The sequence below is a fragment of the Pollachius pollachius genome (genome assembly GCF_949987615.1).
Source record: "Pollachius pollachius genome assembly, chromosome: 9".
NCBI classification, from domain to species: Eukaryota; Metazoa; Chordata; class Actinopteri; order Gadiformes; family Gadidae; genus Pollachius; species Pollachius pollachius.
In genome coordinates this window covers 8,949,613-8,974,283 of record NC_136942.1, presented here as the reverse complement: position 1 = coordinate 8,974,283, position 24,671 = coordinate 8,949,613, and the positions used below count along the sequence as shown (strand labels likewise).

The following is a 24,671-nucleotide window of genomic DNA, read 5'->3' as shown; positions in this document are numbered from 1 at the left end:
TTGCGTGTAGTGCAGTGCATTGTAGTGCGCTGCGGCGTATCGCAGCGGTGCGCCGCCAGCGCCGCCAGCGCCAGACCAAATTTTCATTGCCTTTATGACGCGTCCGTGACGTCAAGGCGCCGGGAGCCGGAGGAAGGAAGTGTGAGGACGATGAAAACACGGAAGTAAAAATAACAAGCAGTCGGATTGAAGCAACAACAACATCACATAGATCTCAGAGGCTGTGCTGCTGGTGGGATCACCAAAGCTCATACACCCCCCCACCCCCGACTCCCCAAACCCCGATGGTATTACTCCGATCAAACATCGAAGATACAGACTAGACTAGAGGAAGGAGGAGACAAGAGAAGACGAGCTTTAGTCCCGAGTCCGTAGAAGCAGCACTCTGGTAAGCATCAGAACAAACAGAATGGCTGATGTGTCTGTGGAGATAATTTTATGAGTCAGACACAAAGATGAAGAGTGGAGTGAAGGAGCTGCACTGCCCTGGCAGTCCCCAGTTGTGTGATCATGGGAGAGAATACAGGAACATAACAACTGGGAAGGCCCCTGAGAGGACACAGATATTAATGCCAAGATGGATCCCAATTTGTTTGGAGCAAAAAGTGTGTGTGTGTGTGTGTGTGTGTGTGTGTGTGTTAATGATTGACCATGCATGCCTTTATTGCCTGTCTTCGTTTACCTTCTCGCCATAGTGAAATGGAGGATGTTTAAAGTGAAGCCATCTAAAAATGGCCTACCGGCATGGTTGATATGATATTAAGATAAAGTAACACCAGCGAATAGACCCAGATAATATAGAATACCCAGATCTATATCATAATATATTATATAGATATCATGTATATAGAGTTTGTTCACTGTTTCTAACCAAACAATGTGTTTGTAGATATTTGATCTTATCTTACCTTTTTACTCAGAGCAGCCTACTTTTTAAACTTTGAACTTTACCCAGTGTGGAAAGGTCCCCCATTACAAGTCTGTTTGCCCGTCTGTCTGTCCGTCTGCATAGGTCTCGCTCACCCACCGCTAACGTGCTAACGGTAACCCTACCCCAGAGTTGATGAGCACCCAGGGGGTTCCATGGGACCCGAGGGAGACCGGGCCGACCGCGGACGACCTGCCGCAGCCCGACGGCTCTTGCGACGTGTGCGAGCCCGACGAGGCCAAGCCCTCCACCGAGGTGTGCGCCGCCTGCTGCTTCGCCTTCTGCCCCACCCACGCCGAGGAGCACAGCCGGCGGACAAGCCACCGCCTCACGCCCTTCCGCCAGGAGGCGCCGGGCTCCCCGCGGGGCGTCGCGGCGGCGCCTCGGACGGCCCAGGAGGTCGGAGTCGACGGACTTGTTTTGAAAGAGGAGGAGGAGGAGGAGGAGGAGCAGAAGGAGGAGGAGGAGGGTGCAGCCGCAGCCTCGCGGCCCAGAGACACCAGCAAGCAGGCGGAGATCCTTGGCATGCTGGCGGCGGTGGTGGAGATGGTGGTGGGGAAGGCGCCGGAGGTGCCTGAGGAGGACGGCGCGGGGGCGGCGGAGCCCGGCGACCAGCCGGCGGAGGGGATTGTGCCGGGCGGGCCGAGTCAAGCCGGAGATGAAGGGGCCCAGCCGGCAGCACAGCAGGAGGCTCCACAGGGGGCCCAGCAGGGGGCCCAGCAGGGGGCCCAGCAGGGGGACCAGCAGGGGGACGCTCCGTTGACGGTGGAGAGGCTCCGCTGTCCGGTCCACGCCCAGGAGGGGACGCTGTACTGCCGGACGGACGAGAAGGTGGTGTGCGTGCTGTGCGCCCTGCAGGGCGAGCACCGCGGCCACGAAATCATCACGCTGTACGAGGCGTACGTCTGGCAGAAGGTGAGGCCTACACCCCCCCTCCCCCCCACTGTCCATCAGATGATGTGTTGTTATGGTTACTGGGTGCCGCGGTTAGGAAAGACACACCCCCCAAGCCAGAAAGACCCCTTCTGGAGGAGTTGGATGTTCTCTCTCCCTGTGTTCCCGTTTTCTCCAGATGCTCCCGTTCCCCCCCCCCCCACACCAATATACATGCATGTTCGGTTGATATCAGTGCCCTTGGGCAAGGCACCATCGGTAGACCTCTCTTACTATAATAAAACGTTACATTTCTGTGGCCTCTTTCCCCACACTCAAGGTCCCCTTACCGGGCAGTAGACAGCGGAAAGCATTAGTTAAAATGTCTATTAAATTAAACCGTGATATGGAGACATGAATACATACATGAACCCACAGCAGTAGGGTCCATGGTGATAGAGCACAGTAGGCTCAAAGCGATGCGGGGGGTTTAAACACGGATGAAGAGGACTGTTTGTCCAGCCAAAACATACTTTTTAAATTCTTTACCCGAGTGGATACATCAAACGGCCCAGAAAATGTTTAAAGCATCACCCATATTTTATTTGGGTTCACTTTGAAACCAACCTAGTGCATTGTAGAATAATGCGTAATGTATTCTCGTTAAAAACGGTTTGTATTTTGAATACAATATGAGCTGTACTTTAATAGCCGTAGGGCAGTGCGACGCCGAGGCGAGGGGCTGTTTGAACACAGCGGAGGGGCAGCATCGTTTGAACGACATCAATGGAAAAAAGGCAGCACAGGGAAAAAGCAATATGGCTCACATTCACATTATGCTTACATAGGGTTCAAATCGACGGGGGAAACAACTCTCTGCATGGGAGAGCAATTATTTACACCAGACCTACTTGATGCACGGGCTACTAGTGTTTCCAATGTGCTCAGTGATTTGTGAGAATTTTTCTTCTGGAACACAGATTTTGTGACCCACTGTGAGGGTCTGAATCACCGCTTGACAATGGGGCTAAGTGTGATGATGTACCCGCCAACGCCTTTAAAGTCACTCTAAATGTCATGAATGACAATAAATGGATCCAGAACGTCGCATGACCTAATCTGTTTGTGAGGCACTGCCTCAACGACTGATGATAAACGGCTATCGAGCGAGCGATCAATAATTACAACCTCTCACGCAATCATACGCAGATCCATCCTCTTCGGTATCACGCATGTACACATTTTGCCCTGGAAATATTTCCATATTTTCTGTATGCCCGGTTGATTTGTTGGGCCCTCAGTGTACTAATGTAGTCCATCATTCAGGATACGATTATAAAGTTGCTGCTATTGAATTAGACTTGGAAATCCCGTCTGCCGTATTAGATAGACACCGACGGGGATATTCACTTTACTAAACCTACAAATTACATTAGAGCCCGTTTAACAGGGTTAACGGTGAATAACAGCCTGTCTGCTCCACTCCAGCTCTTCGTACCGTTTCTATTTGCATTTCTATTTAGTGGCTGGCGGACACTTTTATCCAAAGTCACTCATGGTCTTTCCTTGTAGGCGGTGGACGCGAGGATGCCTACAGGTGGACTGTGGTCGTCGGGGTTTGAACCCAGAACCTTTCACAGGTTCACTGGGAGTCCAACAAACTATCCCCCCGCGCAACCCTGCCTCCCTTCTCTTTGAGTTCAAACCTTTTGTGAGGTTGTGCCCGGCATGCAGATAGAGCTCAGGGTCCAGTGCCCTGAGCACAGTTGGAGCTCTCCAGGTCTACAGGTGTCCAGCGAACTGAGCACTGGTCCTTAGATGCAGCCTGAGATGAGTCAATGGGCCTGTTTGATGGCGATTGATCCTTATGACTCTTTCTCTCTCTCTCTCTCAGTCCAGGCCGGGTCCGGACATACTGGCCGAGACCAAGCTGATGGGGGAGAGGATCATGAGCAAGTGGTCTGATCCGGTGGTGAGTCTGACCTTTAACCTCTGACCTATGACCCTCTGTGTTCTGCATTGCCTTGTAACTATGTTTTCTGATTCAAATCCTCAATGAGCATTCAATATTTGAATGGTCTTTCAATATTTGAATGCTCATTGTATATTTTATTTTTAAAACCATGGATATCCCAAATGCATCAGATTGAAGCATGCCTGAATTATATGCTATGCTGACCTAAAATCTCAACCACAGTCAAAGAAGGAATGTTAAATGTATGAATTTGGCACTCGCTACAAATGCAAAACATGAAGCATCTTTTATGGACTAATTAATTGGAGTACTTTGTAATGTTTAATATCCGTCCAGCCCCCAAAGAACCAAAGCGATACATACTGATCATCGCATATGCACACATTTGTGCAGAGCGGGACAAATTCGTGCGGGAGACGGCAGCGCTTGTGTTCACTTAGGCTCCACTTCCTCTTCTCCGTTGTCAATGACAACGCACGCCGGCAGACTTGTTTAGCGAGCTCCACTTTAATTCAGCTTGTTTACCGGGGACTCACAGAACCCCAAAACAATGGCAGCCCCTGGGGTTTATCTTAGAATAGGAGAGTAAAGGGGGCGGAAAACCGCAGATAAATAAATGTTGTTTTCTCGCTGGCGTCGGGATATAACGCTGCAGAACTCCGGGCGATGGGGGGTTGGGTGGGGGGGTCCCCTGTGGAGAGCAGATGCGGCGCTCGCATTCGGGCGCGGTGCGCCGCGGCTCCGAGGAGCCAGGCAGCGTGGGATGGGATAAAGAGGGATTAGAGGCAGATTATGTCATAAAGGTGGCGACGGGTAAACACGACAGCCAATTATTTCATTCCACACAGTCATTCTTTCCGCCCAAATCAGGGGCCCTCGCCAGATGTTTTTCTTTGGCAAACACATGATTCGACTGGAGGCTGCGGATTGATGAGTAGGCTGTCAGGGCCCGCCTCTTTGTCTCTCCAGGCCCTCAGCTGTTGTCTCCTGTTTGACTCAGCATCTCTGCTCCCAGGCTGGCGTTATTATAAAGGCGCATGCATATTTGTGAAATCATTCCTCTTTGATAGTTTGTTTTGTTTTTTGTGAAATCGCATTTCATGCAAATGACTTTTCAGTCATCTATGAATGTGGCAGGTGGTGAGTGGACTCTTGGCACACGTTTCAGCCGCCGGTCTGTGTTCTGTGTGTCCATGCACTGACCTATCGGGGGGCCGTTCATGCCCCAGGGTGCACCTTGCTACGGGTGCTCCGTCTCTCAATTCAGCAACCAGCCTAACCAGCAGGGAGGTGGCTGGTCTTTTCATGAGTCCTTGGAACACCGGCTATATCATTCCATTACAGGGATGGACTGCAAAACATATTATAGTTCACTCAGGATGACGTATTAGCTTGTGTTTGGCAAACACAATGGCTCGCACAATTTTGTGTGTTTGTGTGTGCGCACAAGTATGTCTATTAATGTCTATGTCTTCTGTGTCCACACCATACAAGCAAACTTATAGCTTACAGGGAGCAGAGTGGGATCACTTAGTTTCCCACGCATGTTTGTGAGGAAGACTCATCACACATCCTGAGGCGGTGGGCTGGCTGCGAGAGCTTCAGGATTAACAGGATCATGAATAACTGGCTCATCTCGGCGCTAGTTACCATCTGCTGTATCTGCCATATCGGCTCCCCGAGCTGCCTCTCGCTGTATATCAGGACCGTACATCCAAACCAGGGATGGGGCGCTGAAGGATGGGCAGACGATTCCCTGTAGCGTGGCGAGCTGTGACCTTTTTCCTAACGGCGCGATGGGAAAGGCCAGGCGAGAGCTTTGTAATGCGGTAATGGCCGGCATAAATTTGGACAGCCCTGAACTCTCGAGTCGTTCTGCTCACGGCCGTATTCTGAGTGACATTCCTGGACCCGACTCCTCTCGAAACCCCTCACAGAGGATCCGTGCTGGGCTGTGTTGAAATCACTCTGCTCTTCGCTCCCAGGACAAGTATATGTGTCAGAATGTGTGTCAAAGACCATTATGGGGATTTGTCCTCACGTCTCCTCCACCCAGTCTCTGAACTGTCAGGGATACAGCAATCCTTCATTATATGTTATAGCAGAACTTCAGATCCACTATTCTGTCTAGGTTACAACAGAACTCCTGATCGAGCAGTACTACTAAATGATAGTATTACTTCTGATCCAGCAGTCCTACTATGTTACATGAAAACCTCTGACCCAGCAGTCCTACTAGGTAATAGCAGACCTTCTGAGCCAGCTGTCCTACTATGCCCCTAGCATAAACTCGTGAGACGCCACAGAGAAACCAAAACCGGCCAGGGTCTGTTACACTGTGATTTCTGTTTGGTCACAGAGATATTATACTGAGAAACCCATACGAGCGAGTCGATGAGGCTTTCAGAAGGGGATTTTAAGAAGGGTATTTCTACAGTGGCTTGTCCGCACAGTGTTTGTGTTCACCAATTAATTGCTAAAAGATCCCCGCCTCCAGCGACATGTTTGGTCGAGACAAATATATGGGGACAGAGGGCGACCAGATTTGAACTTGTCTGCCATTACTGAGACTTTCTCGTCGCTCAATGAGGTGCTTCAGGCGTGGAAAACCTGTATGAATCGTTTTTCTACCAGTTTATCTTTATGCAAGTGTACACGGCAGATGCTAAAATCCACGTGCTTTCCGTTTTTATATGCACACAGTGGTATGTATGCATAGTTTACTATATATTAAGGTACAATCTTAACCCCCTCGCTGCGCTTGACTTATTAAAACTCCCCTGTTTAATTGCGTTCTTTGCCCTCAGGAGTGAGAGGATTAATCTCTGAGCTTATAGCTCCAGTCTGCTCGGGGGAAGGCAGCACAGTGCATATAGGAAGCGCTATGGAACTTAATGCCCAGTAATTACGTTTTCGGAGGGTAAACGCAGCATAGAGGGTGTCTGCACTAGTAGCTGTACCGGAAGGCCTCTTTTGCAGCAACGCCTGGCTGGCTGGTCTTTTTTCAAATAACATACATATTTATGTCAACTGTTTTGATTGTAAATATTTCAGAAAGGAATATTGATGATATTGGTAAGCTGGATATTAGTTCTAGCTCTGTGTGATATGAGAGGGGGGGAAGTAGGTTGTGCATCCAAACCAAGATGGCAGGTACTATATTTACTGTACCCCACTCTCATGTTTTATTTACTGGCTTTCTGCCGTGCATAACATTATGCACGGCTGACTGCCTCTGGTCTTCCTCACTGTGTACCTACTCCTCTAGAGAGAGAAGCACAATATCCTGGGACACAGCCACTCGTGCACGCACACACACACACACAGAACCCAATGACACACACACACACACACACACACACACACACACACACACACACACACACACACACTGTTTAAAGATGTGTGGGGTGCTGACTTCAGCTTTCATTCCCTTTTCCGCCTAGTATTTACACATTAAATAAGGTGAAGGAGCTGCAAGCGTTTAAAGGTTTCAGGACCAATGAACTATATTCTGAATATGGCTTGAAGTAGAAAAAATAGTGACACTGAAATAGATGACATTACGCATTACTCCTGTTGAAGACCAAGGCAGAGTGAGGTTGATACCTGGATGACATCCAGCTTCGCTCCATTTGCTTTCATGATTGGAAGTTACAGGAAACCTTCTTCAAATAGGTTTTGTGACAATCATCCCATCATAGGGTGAGTTGGCAGCCAAAAAGACATGCCCATGCTGTTAGTCTTTAAACAGCAAGGGATTTGTCAATTTCATTTCAAAATCTACAACCGGATGAGGGTAGCATTCAAATGATTGTATTGCATTTGCTGGATTGTCTGGATGTTTTTCTGTCTTTTACACACACACGCCATGAAACAAAATGTAAAGTAAATCTGCAAACCTCAGCTTTTCCCCACTGTTCATTGCTTTTACCAACCAAATCCCAGTTGTTCTCTTTATCTCCAAGTGTGTAGGAGGGCTGTGGTGACACGGCTTGGAACGTATTATTATTTTGGAGGAGAAACTGTGAGCCGGGCTGCTCAGGGATTCCACCGGCGTGTCTCTACCTCCTGGTATTTTATTTAGTAGTGTTTTTAATATTTGCAATAGCAAGTGGGAAAATATACAATAAATATAAACAAAAAGAAGAGCATGAAACGCGAGCCGGCTGCCAGGCAAGGCGCGTCGGTCGACGCATTAAAGCATTTCCGTGTTACTCCGCTGGGAACGAACGGGAGAGCCCGGCCTGACTAGCATGCAGATGGCCGGGGAAGTGTTTAAGATGCCTCCCCTCACCCTCCTCCTCTCCTTCCCCGTCTCGGTCTTCATCTCCCCTCCTCCCTCTTCCTCATCACGGCAGTTTTTAAACTTTGCTTGATTTAGGCTTCTCTACAGCTGCTTTTAAAGCCACCTGCTCCTCACCCCATGGCTGAAAGCACTTTCACTTTGTTTGATTTCAATAAGAACTTCACCTGGCTGCCGGATTCCTCCAAGAGAGTACGATCCCCCGCCGGTATTTAAACCATCTGTCATCATAAGGCCCGGGACCCCTTTCATATATGCCCATCTCGTTAACTTTTCAGACTGTACTTTGTATTACTTTTGGAGGAAAAATGACCTTTTTCTGCAGATTGCTGTGACAGTGGGAGATGGATTAGAGGGCCTGATCTCAAGAGTTGAAGAATGAGAGGGTTTTAAATAGATTCATTTGGAACGGGGCCACGGTTACCCCGGGGCAAGGACAAACACTTCCAATCCATTTACTCGAAATTTTCGGTTAAAAGTCAATTCGCACACCAGCACGACGGGGAAATGCAGATTTTTCTTTCCACACACAAATCTTACGCATTTAAAAGGGAACGACAACAGAATTCTAATTAGGTTATAAATGGTTATCAAGGCGTGATAACCATTCATATAATTGTTCAACAAATCATGGAGACAAAGCTTGCGGGCTCGAACAGAAATCTCGGCCAATGAGAGCCAGCCAGCCACAGCTGATGCTTATTTTCTGGATTTATTTCCTTTTAATCCGTTCCAGAAAATGATGATGATGTTCCATGACATCCATTGCGATCTCGTGTCATTCATTCGATCGATTCCGTTCTTTTTCTTCAGGCTGATTTAATGGGTGAAGTCTATTTTCCCCTCCTGGCTTCAAAACCGAGCTAGGCCACTCACAACATCCTACGGTGCCTATTACATATTTAAATATATATATGTGTGTCAATGATGTACTAGAAACGTCAGTGTTTATGCTGTGTAGCTCTGACATGAACTGATCTCAGATCAGGGTCACTTCAGATTCCCATTGACATGCTGGAACTTTCAGTTCTTTTCCCGCTTCGGTGTTTCAGATCCCCCTCTCAGAGTATTTTTTTTTATCAATCCAAGGGGAAATTGCACTGTCACCGGTGCTTTGCTCAAAGATGGAAACATAATAGTTAAAAAATGTAGAAAAGAAATAAAATAAGCAAGGAACCACAAAAAATACAGTACAGCAATATTCTACAATTACAGAATAATATGCATATACACACATATATAACGATGAGCTATGAAACTATAAAGTGGTTTGGATGCTTGGATATTGCCAAACACTCAAAATATAATATGTCTATCTAAGTATTTGAGTTTTGTAAAGGTAATCTCAAAATGCAAGATATGTAGACTCTTTAGAAACTTTGTTTTACCTGCCAGAGACTTCTTGCCTGGTCTGTGTTTTTAACCGGCTTCTTTCACTCCTTATGTTCCCATGAGTAATGAGGTTGCCTGCTGTGACTCCAGGGGCCTCAGTTGTGTTCTGGGGCCCAGTTGGGAGGTCCCCAGACGGCTCGAGGAAGATTAGCATGCATGGATGCCTCCCCCCTCATCTGCAGGGCTGATGCCAACACAACGTCTGTCATTCAGCAGACGTTCCTGGAGGCGCCTTCCAGCTATAACAGGCAGAAGCAGCCATCTTAGGAATCTGGGCCCACGAATGGGGAAGGGGGTGAGGCAGAGACAGAGGGGGGGAGGAGAGAGATGTGGGAGGATAAGTAGCAAATCATGCATGAAACGATTGTAAAGGCTTTGAGCCACTTGTTAAACGCTACACATGATCACTATTAGGATCAAGTCCAAACAGAGAGTACACCACCGAGAATACATCTTAAATATATTCCACCCCAGCAGCCATAGGGCTCCTCTAAAGTGGTTCTTCAGGGACGATCGGTCCATACCTCTCCATCTGAAGCCTCTCTGCCAGGAAGGAGCAGGTGGAAGTAGGACAAGCTTCTGGGAACATCAACCGGCATTCCCGATGATGGTGGAAGGGGCTGACTTTTCATCAGGAACGGGGTCGACTTCTCCCTAACTTCCTGATTGTTATTCGTTTGATTCATGGATTGATGAGAAGCAGCCTAGCTTTTGATGTTCATATTTCCGTGAAATCACGTACATAGCCATGAATGTCACCATTTCTAGAGACGGATTACCACAAAACAACCAGGTTTTATCTTGAGGACAATAGCCACACTTGGGGTTAGGAATCCAGGATGAAGAAAACAAAAGCGTCCTTTTAATCGTTCGCTCCTCCCCATGCACTGTGCAGACCAGTTCCACTCATTTGTTCCACCTCCTGTGTTTGTGCTAATTCCCAAATCTAGTTGACTCTGAACCCTGCAAGGGACTTCCAATCTCTGAACCCTTAATATCCGGTGACGCAATTAAAAGTATTCCAACATAAATTAGTGGCTTTTTAACTGGGGAGGTGAAGCCGAGCAGACTGCCAGCCTGGCACACGGGGGGGGGGGTTGTGTTTTCAGCACTGTTACGGCTGTTTACTTGAGGAAGAGGTGAGCACGTCCTTGAATACACTGGTCTGTGAGAGGGGTGTTAAACCGGGAGAGCCGGAACGTGCTGAATACAGAGTGTGGAGTGAATCGGCTTCGGCTGTGTTGGTTGTCTGTCCCACAGCGCAGCGTGTTTCTACCTTTTTACATCCCAAATAAATCGGAGGGAAACGGAGCTAGGGGACGTCAGGGAAAGCTACAGGGTTGTGCGTGATGTGGAGTCCCACACCCATCAGGGTCGTTGCATCTTGACTTTGAGTTTGAGTCTCTTTTCGGTTTAAATAATTCCCCACACTCGCATAGTAACCAATGTTTAATCCGGTGGATATATCAACCAGACGTGAAGGCTACGATTTTTGCCCACACGTCACGTTTTTCCGCGACCCAGCAAACACCCAACAAAGGATGTGTCGGAGAGAGTAAAGTAATTGGGAATCTTGGTTGGCAATTAATATTGCAGGAAAGCTGGTTGGGCCCGGATCCACAGATGGCCCGTACGAGACGCGGCCCTCAGTGGCGCCGCTTCACGCCATAAATTTAGCACGGCGTGACGGTACCAGTGGCCTCATTAAAACGGCTTTCACACGTAGTCTGAATACGCCACACAACTTTAAGTTTTGGCACTTATTTAGTGTTTTATTTGCTTGCCTTTTTTTTTTAACTCTTATCTCTCTTCTGTTTTTGTACCTCTTTGTATCTTATCTCAGTCGTCCTTGTGTCTTTTCTTTGTGTATTTTATTTTTTTTTGTGCCTTTTCAGACGTATTTACCCTCTGCTCTCTGTGGTATTTTTCTATGGTTCTTTCTTTTCTGTTCTTTAGACGTTTCTTTGACATCTAGTCAGCCCGCAGACACGTTTATCTAAAGCCGCTTACGAGCGAGGCTGAGGACAATCGAGATTGGGGCCATGGCAAAAAGAAAGGGAAAGTGCTGAACGGTCTTAGTTAAAATACACCTTGACAGCGAAAGGCGGCATGTGGTTCAGGAGGCAGAGCGGGTTGGCTGGTAACCCGTAGGTTGATAGTTAGATCCCAGGCTCCTCCTAGTTGAGTGTCGAGGTGTCCCTGAGCAAGACAAGAAGAAGACATCTCACCCTAACTGCTCCATACGAGCTGGCTGTTGCCTTGCACACCGTCGGTGGATGACTTTGTGTGTGAAAAGTTTGGCAATATTGTAAAGCACTTTTACTGGACACTGCTTAGAAAAGCGCTATATGAATGCAGTCCTTTACCATTTACCATTAGAGATGTTCTGATACCGATTCCAGTATCGAAAATTCCTCAGGTATTGGCGAGTATGCATTCCATGCGCCGATCTGATACCATCACATGACTTATTTACTACACAGGCAAAGAACATCACAAACACTACGGTGTTATGCTGCATTCGTTAATGGTCAGAGGTGGAAAATGGGTATGGGAATGGCGTCGTCTCTGACCTACGTGCGTTCGAGATGCCAAGTCAGAAATACATGGATGCTGATGCTACATGAGTACTACAAGAATTTAAATGTTTTATTGTAATTATAGATAATAAACAATTTGGTTATCAGTATATAAACCGTCTCTACATTGCTGTCATCATAAGAGAACCCTTCGATAAAAACGAGTGCTATTACTAGTTACAATGCTGGATGTTGTATCGGTATATAATCTTTATCGGCCAATACTCAAGTTCGGGAATCGATATCAGAAAGGAAAAATGGTATCAGAACACCTCTATTTACCATGACAGATTGCAGTGAACAAGATGGCCTCCGTCGTTCTCATCCCTCTCTCTCTCTCCCTCCTCCAGTTGACCACGGACGAGCTGCAGGCCTTCGTGGACGGCCAGTTTCAGGAGCTTAAGCGCCTGATCCACGTCCAGGAGGCGAGGAACCGCCACCTGGTGGACCTGAAGGAGGCCTTCATCACCGCCGCCGCCGCCGAGCAGATCGCCGAGATCACCTTGGAAACGGACCGCCTGCAGGAGGAGATGACCAGCATCTCCCAGGAGCTGAGCGCGCTGAACCGGGCCAAGATGCGGGCCGACCTGGCCGCCGCCGCCGCCCCAGGAGCGGTGATCCCGGAGGGACTGAGGGAAAGGCTCGGACAGCCGGACGGACGGCCGGTAAGAAGCCCGGTGTCGGTGCTATTTAGTGCCTGACCATTTTATCAAAAGCGACTTACGAGCGACACGGGATGCGATCGAGACATAATTGGGATCGGAGAAGCGAGAAGAACAAAAAGTTTGAAAGATCAAGTTGAAGACAAACAACAGCGGGATGGCAGAGAGATCTCTCTTATTAGCGGTTGTGCCACAAATTAATCCAGAAAAATAAACACGCAAACACGTCGGAAGATTCCATTTATTAACGTGGTATGCCGGGGCGTCCCATGTCACCCCCCCTTTACCATAGATAACGCGGAGCAAAGTGCTTTCTAAATCCCGCGACAATTTCTAAATTTCTAAAGTTCCGCAACACTGGAACCCAGCTGAACTGTACTGCAATGCGTTCTAAACTACTAGTTATCAACGCCGATAACCAGAAAGACAAGCTGAAAGTGCGGCGAAATGCTCACCGAAACGAGCTACAATCAAACCCTCAGAGAGCCGTTTCTGAGCAACGCCGTTCCAGTTTGACTGAAATTGCGCCGACTGTTCGCATCCCTCCCCATCACAGAGTGCAGTGAGTGACATCATGGTACATAGTATAGTTTCCCCGTGTCCTTCAGGGATGATTTACTGTTTAGTAGGTCATTTCTAAGCACATTCAGCCCATAAAAGCCTGCCCATGTTTGCTCTGCTGTGCAGAATGGTAATGGTGCCATCTGTGGTTGCTCAGGAAGTACAGTTATTACATGATGTCGCGACTGATAATGGATTGGGTTTATCCAGCCGGCGTTTCTTTATAAAAAGAAAGTATGGGGTGTACGTGCAGCATAGCAGAAGGACGTTGTGGAAGGAAAGGCTTAGGGCAAGGGTAAAGGTTTGCTCAGTGGCAAGCAGGGTAACCATTCGATTATAACAGGGAAAGTGTTTGAGGAGTCAGCTGTGGCCGCAGGACGGGAGGTGTGAAGGATGGAAACACATCCACTGGTGTTTGGCGGAGGGCTTAAGTGTTTCTGAGTTTGTCCACAAGCTAAACAAACAGCAGCTGGTCAAGCTGCCCTCTCTGCTCTCTTGCCCTCTTGTTCTCTGCCTCTCTCTTTCCCCCCTTTTTTTTCATATCTTTCTATTTCTCTCTCACATTCATTCGTTCTTTCTTTCTTTTGTTCTTTCTTTTCATCTTTCTCTTCCTCTTTATTTATCTGTTTGTCTGTGTGTTTGTGTGTCTCTTACTCCCTCCCTCCCTCCCTCTCTGTCCCTCTCACATGACATCGCCGGGTCAAGGTGAGGATGCGTTATCCTGGCAACCTAGCACCAAAACCACACCGGCTCACTGCTCACTCCTCTTCCAGACGAACCCGTGCTCACAAACACTCGTATCGATGTCTTTACCATCGATACACCAGTCGTAAAGCTCTCAGATTAAAACTAAGAGCCAGCGAATCAGGGGGGCTGTACGATTCGCTGGGTTGGTCCTAATGAGGGGAGCGCATGGGGAAGCAAGTGCATTCTGAGCGTATTGTTCTGTTCGCTGTTCTCGGCTAGGAACCGATCCATTCGGCCTGAGTCGTTACTGATCTGTGTGCGTCTCACCCGCTCGCCTGCTGGTTGATTGCAGAGAGTGTGCAGTAGGGTAACACACCTGAGAACGCAGCTTAAGATCCAGCTTCATCCTCTTCCCCCCTTTCACTTTAAAAAATCGTACTCTTGAGTCTTCCTCCACGCCCCTTCTCCCCGACCTCTTTAGCTGGGCGTGATTCGCTCTCCCTCTGCGGCCCTCCACATCGCCCCCCCGGCTCCCGAAGACTTGATTTAATCTATTTACAAAATTGGGTGAAAAACGGCCGCGACTCCGGTGCCAAGATAGCGAGAGCTACTTTGTATGCATATGTTTAATCCACTCGTAACACACTCACACACATACGTGCCCACGCAACCACGCAAGCAAACGCACACACAAATATACACACGCACACACACACATACGTGCACAAACACATATACACACACACACATACGTGCACAAACACATACACATACACACACACACATACACATACACACACACGTGCGCGCACAGAGAGCGGGGCGGTGGAATGGTTTTAAAAAGCCAGGGATTAATTCCTTTCCCCTGATTATGATCCATTATTCCCGCTTCAGAACAAACTGTATAATTAAGGTGATTGAACTCGCTGGAGGTCAGGTATACAAATCACTGTGGGTTCGCTTCATTATTTCCATCCGTCATTCATTAATTGCCGTGCGGGTAGACGATTGTAGAGAAACACACACGCACCGCGCTTGGGTTTTCGTACACACACCGAGCTGTGTCGTAAACACAGCGTCCCTGAGCTAAGTGAAAAAGTGAACTAGTCGCGGTGGTGACCCTGCGTGTGTAGACCACGCTGTCGAAGCACACTTAATCTCCACCGCCTCTGTGCTGCCAACCATTTCACAAATGTGTCATTAAATCATTGAAAAATAGAAGCTGTAAACAACCAGACTGTTTGTTCTTCTAATTGCGGACGGCTGAGATGACTCCACATAAATTTGTCAACAACCCAAATGTGTTTGGGCAAGGCACCTGTATTTTGTATTATGAGAATATACCTGAATAAACTGTGTGTGTGTGTTAGTGTGTTATTTTCAGATCGATATTTAATGTGACTGAGGAAAAGCTGCATTCGAACAGGGTTTTCTTTGGACCGAGGGGAGAGCAAGCCACACCTATGTGCTGCATTCGTTTTCAAAAATAATGTAATCCTGCGATGGAATTAGCTTGAAATTCTTGCTTCTTTCTTCACTATAGTGTTAGTTATCTTTGCTGGTATTGCTTGGAAGACTGAAGCCATTGTGTATGAGAGGGAGATGCTAGGAAGAGTAGTATCGCAATAGTCTCACGATTGACAGAGAGCAACAACTTTAATGTTGGTTTGGTCCAGATATCTCAAAAGGTCATGCTGGGAACAAATATGTTTCTATAGATATAGCGATTTCTTATTTCGGTTGAAATATATTGGACTTAAATGTTGAACTTTACATGCTGGTGTTGGCGTTATCGAAGGCGGGAGGAAAGGCAACAAAGGAACATTAGATTTGTCCTTTTGGACTTTCCCACAAATTGACTTTTGAGCTCATTCAAGTGTTTCACTCGAGCACTCGTGTGAATTCAAGTTATAAGTTCAGTGTTTGAGGCCACATTTGAGCAGATATTTCGCCGGACCTGAGGATAATTGCATTAATATCAAGGTCCTCAACAGTCAGACAGTGAGTTCTGCCATGTCTGTAATCCTTAGACGTGTGTACTTCTGCATATGAGGAGATCATAAGAATTAATATCATATTTTGGGATGTAATCAAAGGATTTGTTGTACAGAATTGCAACTGTGTACATACTGATCTGTGTAAACATTTAAATCCAGCAATTTAGAGTTACCTAATTCTATACTAAGGGTCATGCACAAATATTCGATTTGGATAAAAAATACAGGAATAACCAAAGTGGAATTTAGCAAGTAATTTAGCAATTTAACAACCAAAGTTTTATGTATAGGACTTTATATCTCTCTATTTGTCACTGTCTCTATCTCCTGTTTCTATATCGTAAATATAAGCAAAGCAATTGTCAAATGCACTTACTTTAAGTTGCTTTGGACCAAAGTGTGCAAAATACATGTAATATACCAGATTGTTGACCTTTTTCAGTCTGAACATTTTATTTATGGTTTGCTGTTGGGATGTTGAAGAGAATATCAACGAAATTGTTTCTATGCTTCTAGAATAAACTAAGCTTCTAAAATAAATTGCCTACCATACATAATATCTGCCAAAACATTACCGGCCAACTGCGTCATGATTCCAAAGGCAGTGCACTGTGATTCTAGCACACTGCGGTACGACTCGCCCCCCCCCCCAGTGATTTCCCCCCCAATAGAGAGCCGGGCCACTAGCACATGAAAGGGAATTCATTGGACAGGTACAGCGCCATGGCAACGGCAGAGAAAGTTTAAATAAATTAAATATTACGATCAAGCTATTCACCGGGAACCTGTGAACTCTGCTCTTTTATTGTAGCAAAAAGATTAACCTTTTATTCCTTTTCCCTCCCTCTCCCCCCCCCCCCCCCCCCCCCCCCCCCCCCCCTCTCTGTCTCCAGCACGACGTTGAGGCCAGACCAAGGTAAGACTGCCATGGTGATGATTCATCGTTGTTTCACTGCCACAGTTGCTCTGGGACGCCATAAACCTTTAAAACAAGCTCAGCCCGGATGGCTAGTTTCATCCTGCTATCCCCTCAGACATAAAGGAAAACCAGGCATTGCAGAGTAAGAGCTGTGTCAATACCTGTGTCGGGATCAACATGGCGTCGATACCGGGCAGAAGCCGCTCATAGTATGGCTGTATGGCTCCAACGTATTGAATTTGAGGAAACATGACCTACTTTTCCAGCGTTATGTCTGCTCCACTAATGGGACAATGTTACAAGTTTCAGATCATTATTGTTCTTCTCTTCTTTTTGTGGTCTTCTTTGTGCTGCTGTGACGCGTGGATCATTATCAACTTATCTTATCTGAGAGAGCAGGCCACTCTCATTTCGCCCAGCATCGTCTCTGCTGTTCAGTGACACGGTGGTGCTCGCTGACTGCCTGTGACTGAGAGATGGTAGCGGTGCTCACTCAACCCCTACTAACCCTGGGAGTGTGAGTGGGCCTAGAGACACTTCTTGTGAGGTTTTTTTAAATCAAAATCGCACAATGTCGACCATGTCCCCATCAACTGTGTGTGTGTGTGTGTGTGTGCGTGCGTGTGAGTGTGCGTGTGCGTCTGCTTCTAACTGTGTCAAACACACTGTAAAATGGATATTACGGTGCTAGCCTGGCCCACATTGATCGGGTGACACAGAAAAGCCTCCCCAGCTCTCCCCTCTCTCCCCCTTCCAGGCAGGGGGGATGATGACATGTGGCCTGTCTCTCTCCGGGCTCCCATTGCAAGAGATTCCTTCCATCTGTCTCACACACACACACACACACACAATGTTTATATCAGAAACACATGCAAACACAGTGTGGTTGTGCGTGTGTGACCAAGTATCTCTACACCCACGGGTTGTCTAAACGCATCAATGCTTGTTAAAATGGGCGACAATTGGACTGGAACTGTTGGATGCAAGGATGGATCATAATGGCGATTGAACAGTTCTAAAATGTGACGCCTCTCGTGCGGCAAGCCACGGTTTGTTGTGGTTAATTGTTCCGTTTTAATATCCAGTGTTCCTTTCCCCCAGTCACATCTGTGCACTGAATGAATCTCTGAAAAACCGCTCCATATCAATCTTGGCATAATGGATTCTGATTTCCACCCGCATGATGTACACACACATACACAGGCACACACACACACACACACACACAGGCACACACACACAGGCGCTCCGGCATGTACGCATAACCAGGCATATTCCAGTCCCATTTGTCTCCGGAGTGGTAAAAAAACCTCTCTCTTTCGTTGGTTAGACGATATCTTTGAAAAGGTTGTATTTGAGAAACACATTCCCCTGTCCTCCCATGAACGGGCTTTGATGTGAGGGTTTTCAGATTGGACAGGATGTACTCTCTTACTCTAGCTTTTGCTTACAATAAATCTGCCTTCCCTGACCTCAAACACACACACGCACACATAAAACACGAAGAAAGAACATAACGTACACTCACTCATACACTAACACACACATAAGTGCACAACGCACACTCAATCATACATATAACGCACATTCAATCATACACACAGACACACACACACACACATGCATATACATATACACATACACACACACACCCGTTTCCAAGGGTACCAAGAGGTTCTGCGGTGCGGCTGCATTTCATCTTCGGCTTCGGTTTTTTATTAGCGCAGGAAGTCATGACCCGCGTGGCACGCTGGGCCAACATGCAGCCGGCTACGCCGAAGCCCGCCTCCTCGCCTCCGCACTCTGTGTTCCTCGCTGCTCGGTGAGCAGCAGATGGCCGCCGACCCAACCCCCCCACACCCCCACACACACATTCCCACCCCCACACCGACGTAGGAGGGGGGGGACTTAATGGCCCGACGAGGCTCAAGGTCACCTCCCCCATCCGTACTTTAGCATGGTGTGTTCTGGAGCGCTTCAAAGCCACATGGGATGATGCCGCAAGCGGGACCAGGATACATCTCATTCATGGAGGTATCTTTAGTTGACTTGAGGTATTCATAAACGTAAAGTTATACGTTTCTAGATTAGTTTTGTTCATTTATTCTTTTGATTCCACGGCTCCCCCAACACTAGTATCCGATAGTTATTGTTATGCTGCCTAGGCCTGCTTCTATTTCTGTAATTTGCAGACGCTTCTAAAGACCTGCATTTCCCTCGTTCTATTGATATATTACATGTTTATAATGAAAGACGTGTTTATAATTAGATTTAGTTTAGTTAATTTGTTTTAATTGAAGTCAAGGGACGAGTGCCTTGCAGAGAACACACATAGTTTTCATTCACAGCCGTGATTTAAAGATGGGTGCGTTCTGTTAACATCAGGGTTTCGAAACGCTCCACCAGAGACTGAGGACAACCTCCAAGTATCCTGTGCTAAAACTGGATGGAAAAAATTAGTGTGTTGAAGAAAGTCTTTGAGTCTTCAGGGCGGTCCTTCGTATCGGGGGGGCTGTCCCCGGCTGTCCTGCAGATGTGTGCTTGTAAACCCTGCTGTACTGTACTGTGCTGGGTAAAAACATTCAACCTAAGTCACCTGGAAAGCCTTGATTTCACAAATCTTGTGGCCTGAGCACACATTCGATGAAACAGACTCAACGTTGCGCGAGACATCCATTTTCAACTTGTCACAAATTGATTCGCTATATCTCCCGTTTCTTTCACTGTGGAGGAGAATGGGGGAGAAGCATAATTTCCAACTTATGTCCAACATAAGGGAGTAGATCTGTCAGTGTGTGCTTTCCCCACTGTTCAAACAACTAGTCTGAATTTAGAAGTCCCCAGACATTCAGTGGGCGGCGGTGAGACCTCCCATCGCCTGGTAGCGCCAGTAGGTCCAGGTCAGGTGTTCCGGTTGTCCTCCCTCAGCACACATCACCAAGCAACAGCTTCGTTAATTGAATCCACTGTATGATATCACATCGGCACATAGAGAGCTCTGACGGTCCTGATGTTGCAGTTTCTGCACAATAACACCCACAGTATAGCACCTTTTCACCAGCGGGGGTTTGTAAAGCGTGTTGAGACACGGCGCGTGTGAGGGAACAGCGTTAGAGCAGAGAGTCAGTCATTCTGCCTCACCGCTGCAACAGGGGGCTTTATAATAGGATACAGAAAGTAAATTGATTGTGGCGCACAAACACTAAGCCGCTCCGTCTGAGCAGCGCTGTCACACTGTGACGGAGAGTGCGTCCCTGTAAGGAGCTAATCCCGCCGCGTCAATACGTCCAGCCAAGCCCCTCCTAAAGCCGTCGCCGCCGCCGCCCGCCACCACCTGCCGCTCCGACAGCCCGCCAAGGTTTACCCTCTGGTTAGCCCCGGCATCCTTTTCCTCTTCCTCACGCCGCCCGCGCCACACGCCTGCCTCGCTAGTGCTACATCAGCCCTGTGTGTGTTTGTAGCAGTGTTGGAATCCTCTTCTTTTGTGATGTGTGCGCTCACACACTGTGGGAGAGGGAGGCAGGGAGAGACTGACTCAGAGAGAGACCCACACTGAGAGAGTGAGCCACACTGAGAGAGAGATACACCCTGAGAGAGAGACACACAGAGAGAGAGAGACACTGAGAGAGAGACACACTGAGAGAGAGAGACACACACTGAGAAAGACTGTGGCTGTCACATTCACAGTTTGAAGATGTGATTCCAACTCCAGTGTCTGCAGTAATTATGTGACACATTTCCCTTTAACACTGTACACAGGGAGGGGAAGGGGAAGGGGGGGGGGGCGTTAGGGTTAAGATTTACACCCTGATCTCCCTCTCGCTGCGGGTAAACGAAGCGCACGCCGCAGCACCAATCACTCCCTGCGGCTGCTCCATGACATCACCCTAAGTGATTCCAGGGGGCCGCGCCCGTCTGCCTTAATGGTCGAGGGGCCCAGGGCCAATAAACTAGAGGTGTGTGGAGAGCGCCAACCCCATCGCCCTCCCAGTCGATACGGCTCCCCACCTCGCCTCAGACACCGGGGAACGGCTTGTATCGTTGCGTTGGGGGGGCACGGGGTCACGTGACACATCGTCCAAACCCCCTCAGCTTAGCCAGAGCGATGGTGATGGCGCCGTCCGACAGGCACATACATCGCGCGGGGTGACGGCACTCGCCGTTACCCCGCGCGCCAGGGAGCGCGGTGCTGCTAATTCCGATGGCGAGGCGCCGGGAACGCCGCCGCCATCACTCAGGACCCCCGCCACCCCCACCCCAGCCCTCCACCGGCCCGTATGGATTTCCTGTGCGCCGCTGTAGTGTGCGCTCGCTGCCCCTGCACCCTCTCTTACGTATGACTGGTGAGCCCTGTCTCGACCAGCACATGCACACGTTTACCGTGCACGGGGCTGGAGTCATCTCGGGTGTCTCATTAGTGCTGCGGTACACGTATGCAGTCCTGACGTTAACCGTGACACGCACACGTACAGATGCATATGCATTTGCATACATAGACACATGCATACGCATACACATTCTTGCATACATAAATACGTGCATTCATGTACATGCATACACACGTATATATATATATACATGCACATATTCACATACACACTTGCACACAAATCCACACATTCACATGCATTCACATGCGTACAAACACAAACACACATCGATTGACTCATAAATTCACCCATACATTCACATACACACACATTCACATGCTCACTCACACAAAATCATATGCACAAGCACACACACACACACACACACACACACACACACACACACACACACACACACACACACAGCTGATGCACAGTGCACCCTATTGTCAGCTTGGAGAAGTACAGTCTGGCTCCAGCCAGGATGGAAGTCACACCTTGTTTGTGTCCTCAATCTGTTGTTGCTACGTTGATGTCATTTGTGGTTTGTTGTTTATGTATAAATATCGAGGCAATAGGCAACCGAGGACATACAGAGAGAGCGTGTCCTCCCTTAGTCACTATGACACAGTGAGCGAGAGACAGGAGGACAGACGAGAGAGAGAGAGAGAGATCAAAGAAGGATGGAGAGAGAGAAACAGGACAAAGAGAGAGAGAGAGATTGAAGGAGGAGGAGAGAGAGAGATAGAGAGACAGGACAAAGAGAGAGAGAGAGAGATTGAAGGAGGAGGAGGAGGAGAGAGAGAGAGAGAGACAGGACAAAGAGAGAGGGAGAGATTGAAGGAGGGGAGAGAGAGAGAGAGACAGGACAAAGAAAGAGAGAGATTGAAGGAGGGGGAGGAGAGAGAGAGAGAGACAGCAGGAGGACATGGAGAGGGAGAGAGACTGAGACAGGACAGCGATAGAGAGACAGAAGGACAGAGAGAGAGAGAGAGAGGAGGACAGACAGAGGGAGAGAAGGAGAGCAAGAGAGAGAGCGAGAGAGGGGTGAGATGAACACAGCCTGGAGCTGAAGGGAGGAAGGGAGCTGGCTTTCTCTTATAAAATATTTATAACCCTCGAAGGGGAAGAGGAGCACAGGGCTGCTTGTCTTTCCTCCCTTCCGTGTCTGTGTGTGTGTGCATGTGTGTGTGTGTGTGTGTGCATTTGTGCCTGTGTGTTTGTCTGTGCATGCATGTGCGTTTGTTGTGCAGGTTCATGTGCATTTGTCTGGCCGTGTGCATGTGCATTTGTCTGAGCATGTGTGCTTGTCTTTGCATGTGCGATTGTTTCCGTGTGTGTGTGTCTGTGTTTGTGTCTTTGCGTGCGTGTGTTTGTCTGCGTGTGCATGTGCGTTTATCTGTGTGTGTCTGTGCGTATGTGTTTGCCTCAACATGACCTAATTTAATCTGTAACGAGTAAGTGTCTCCTTTTATTGAGATATCATTGAATGTATCTGTGTGTGTGTGGACGCCCATGAATGTGCTTCCCCTCCGCTGTTTTACTCACCCTGTTTTAGCATTCCTCATCTCTGGTGCGGACCCCCCCCCCCTTCCCCTCCTTAATTTATCAGGGGATACATTTGAACTCTGCCCCGCCCAACACCGTGTACAGTTCTGAAGGCAAATGTCTCTCATACTCACCTGTTTCTCATAATTACTGTCTGTCATACACTCCTGTCTCTCATACACTACTGTCTCACATACAATACTGTTTGTCATACACTCCTGTCTCACATACGATGCCGTTTCTCATACTCTACTGTCTCGCATACACTACTGTCTCTCATACTCTATTGTCTCTCATACATTACTGCCACTAATACATTACTGTCTCACATAATAACTCAAAACACTGGAGGTTAAAGTCACATCTTCAAACTGTGACTTTGAATGGCAAGAGTTCCTCAATATTCTATCGCTCTCTCGCTCGCTTGCTCCCTTATGCATATTTCTGGGGTGCCCAGCTCTTACCATAACCTCTGAATAGTGAGACAGCTGAATGCTCCGGCACATCAGAACTTAAACATCCAAGTGGTAAAAGCTGACAGACGTGCCATCGGTGCAGTATTCTTTTAAACCCTTTTGTTTTCAGACCGGCAGAGTTTTCCTTATCTGCGAGACAGGTGTGTACAGTGCGAGCGACTATGTTGGTGTGTGTGTGCAGCTGGCCTGCCGTGATTACAAATAAGTCATTTTTTTTCACCCTTTTGGAAGTTCATGTGAATACAAATTAGACCTTCTCAATTCGAGTTGGGGTCGTTTTAGTCCATCGTACTTTTACTCTTGTGCTTTCGGCCCTGTTTAATAAGGGTGGGGGGGTGTGGCATAACATCAGCAGTCAGTCCAACAGCTGATGTTATGCCACACCTGCATGGGAGCAGCCTGGCACCAGTCCTTTATTAGAAACACCACACTAAACCACTCTACCTGATGCCCCGTGAAGCTAGCCCACGTCAACGCTGGCTCATCACGTCTGTAAACCAGGGTTAGTCACGGGTCAGTACCCGGGTACCTATAAAAACAGAAAAACAAGGTCTTCATGTTTTCCACTGGGTCAGGCCTGGGGACGGTCTGAGATGTTTGTCTAGTGATTTCCTGTGCTGTTGAAGGCACCACAGCATGGTTTTGGAAACTCAAACAGTTTCTCCTTCTGAACTTAAGCTAGTGACACATAAATGTGAAATTTGTGCGCTGTAAAGAGAGCGCAGAAGAGAGGAAAATTACATTTTATTTTTATAAAAAAGGTTCACTCTCGGCTCCATCCCTCCCTACGTTCTCCCCAATTTTGAAGGTTTGCATTTCACACAGCTGTGATTGACAAACAACCTACACTGTCCCAACCAATCAGGGAAGAGATGCCCTAATGGGTCAGCTATGAGCCGGGAGCGGTCTGAAATCTAAACTGGCGAGACGAGTGACAAGTAGAAGCAGATATCCTCAGAGCGCATTCCCCTCATTAGATGCTGATGGATTTTCGGTGGCCGTTCCTAACAAATTACCCCTCAAATAACGGCTCTTAAATCCTACAGCACCTTTTACGTCGCAGTTGATGGATGGTATTCTAATTGAGTTTGTACGTGGTTGTTGCAGAGTAATAGGGGAGGACGCTGGTACTGCCCAGAGAAATGTGTTGTTACTGGGTAATAGAAGTGGATGTGGTCTGGAGGGACTGGAGGTGTAGGTGGAACGGGGGGACGATGGTAGCACTCACATGTGCACCACAGAGAGAGGTTAGACATGGAAGGGGGAGGGCTGTGTGAAATTACAGAAGATCTAGGCCTGACCCGGGCCTGCCTTACTTTCTCTTTCAAGCGTTTTGTGTGCTGGTACTCGCAACACAACCAGAACGAAAGCAATGTTTTTGACAAGGGACAATCCTCA

General features: G+C 47.9%; 1 protein-coding gene across 1 annotated transcript in view; it reads left to right on the top strand.

Annotated features, from left to right (window-relative positions):
- Positions 1-153: 153 nt before the first annotated feature.
- Positions 154-24,671, top strand: part of trim44 (tripartite motif containing 44) — a 38,488-nt gene continuing 13,970 nt past the window's right edge. The window contains exons 1-5 of the mRNA XM_079742971.1: positions 154-388; positions 1,013-1,843; positions 3,696-3,773; positions 12,404-12,718; positions 16,854-16,876. Coding sequence (XP_079599097.1) covers positions 1,064-1,843; positions 3,696-3,773; positions 12,404-12,718; positions 16,854-16,876 — 1,196 coding nt within the window. The 5' untranslated portion in view covers positions 154-388; positions 1,013-1,063. The remainder of the gene's footprint in view (positions 389-1,012; positions 1,844-3,695; positions 3,774-12,403; positions 12,719-16,853; positions 16,877-24,671) is intronic.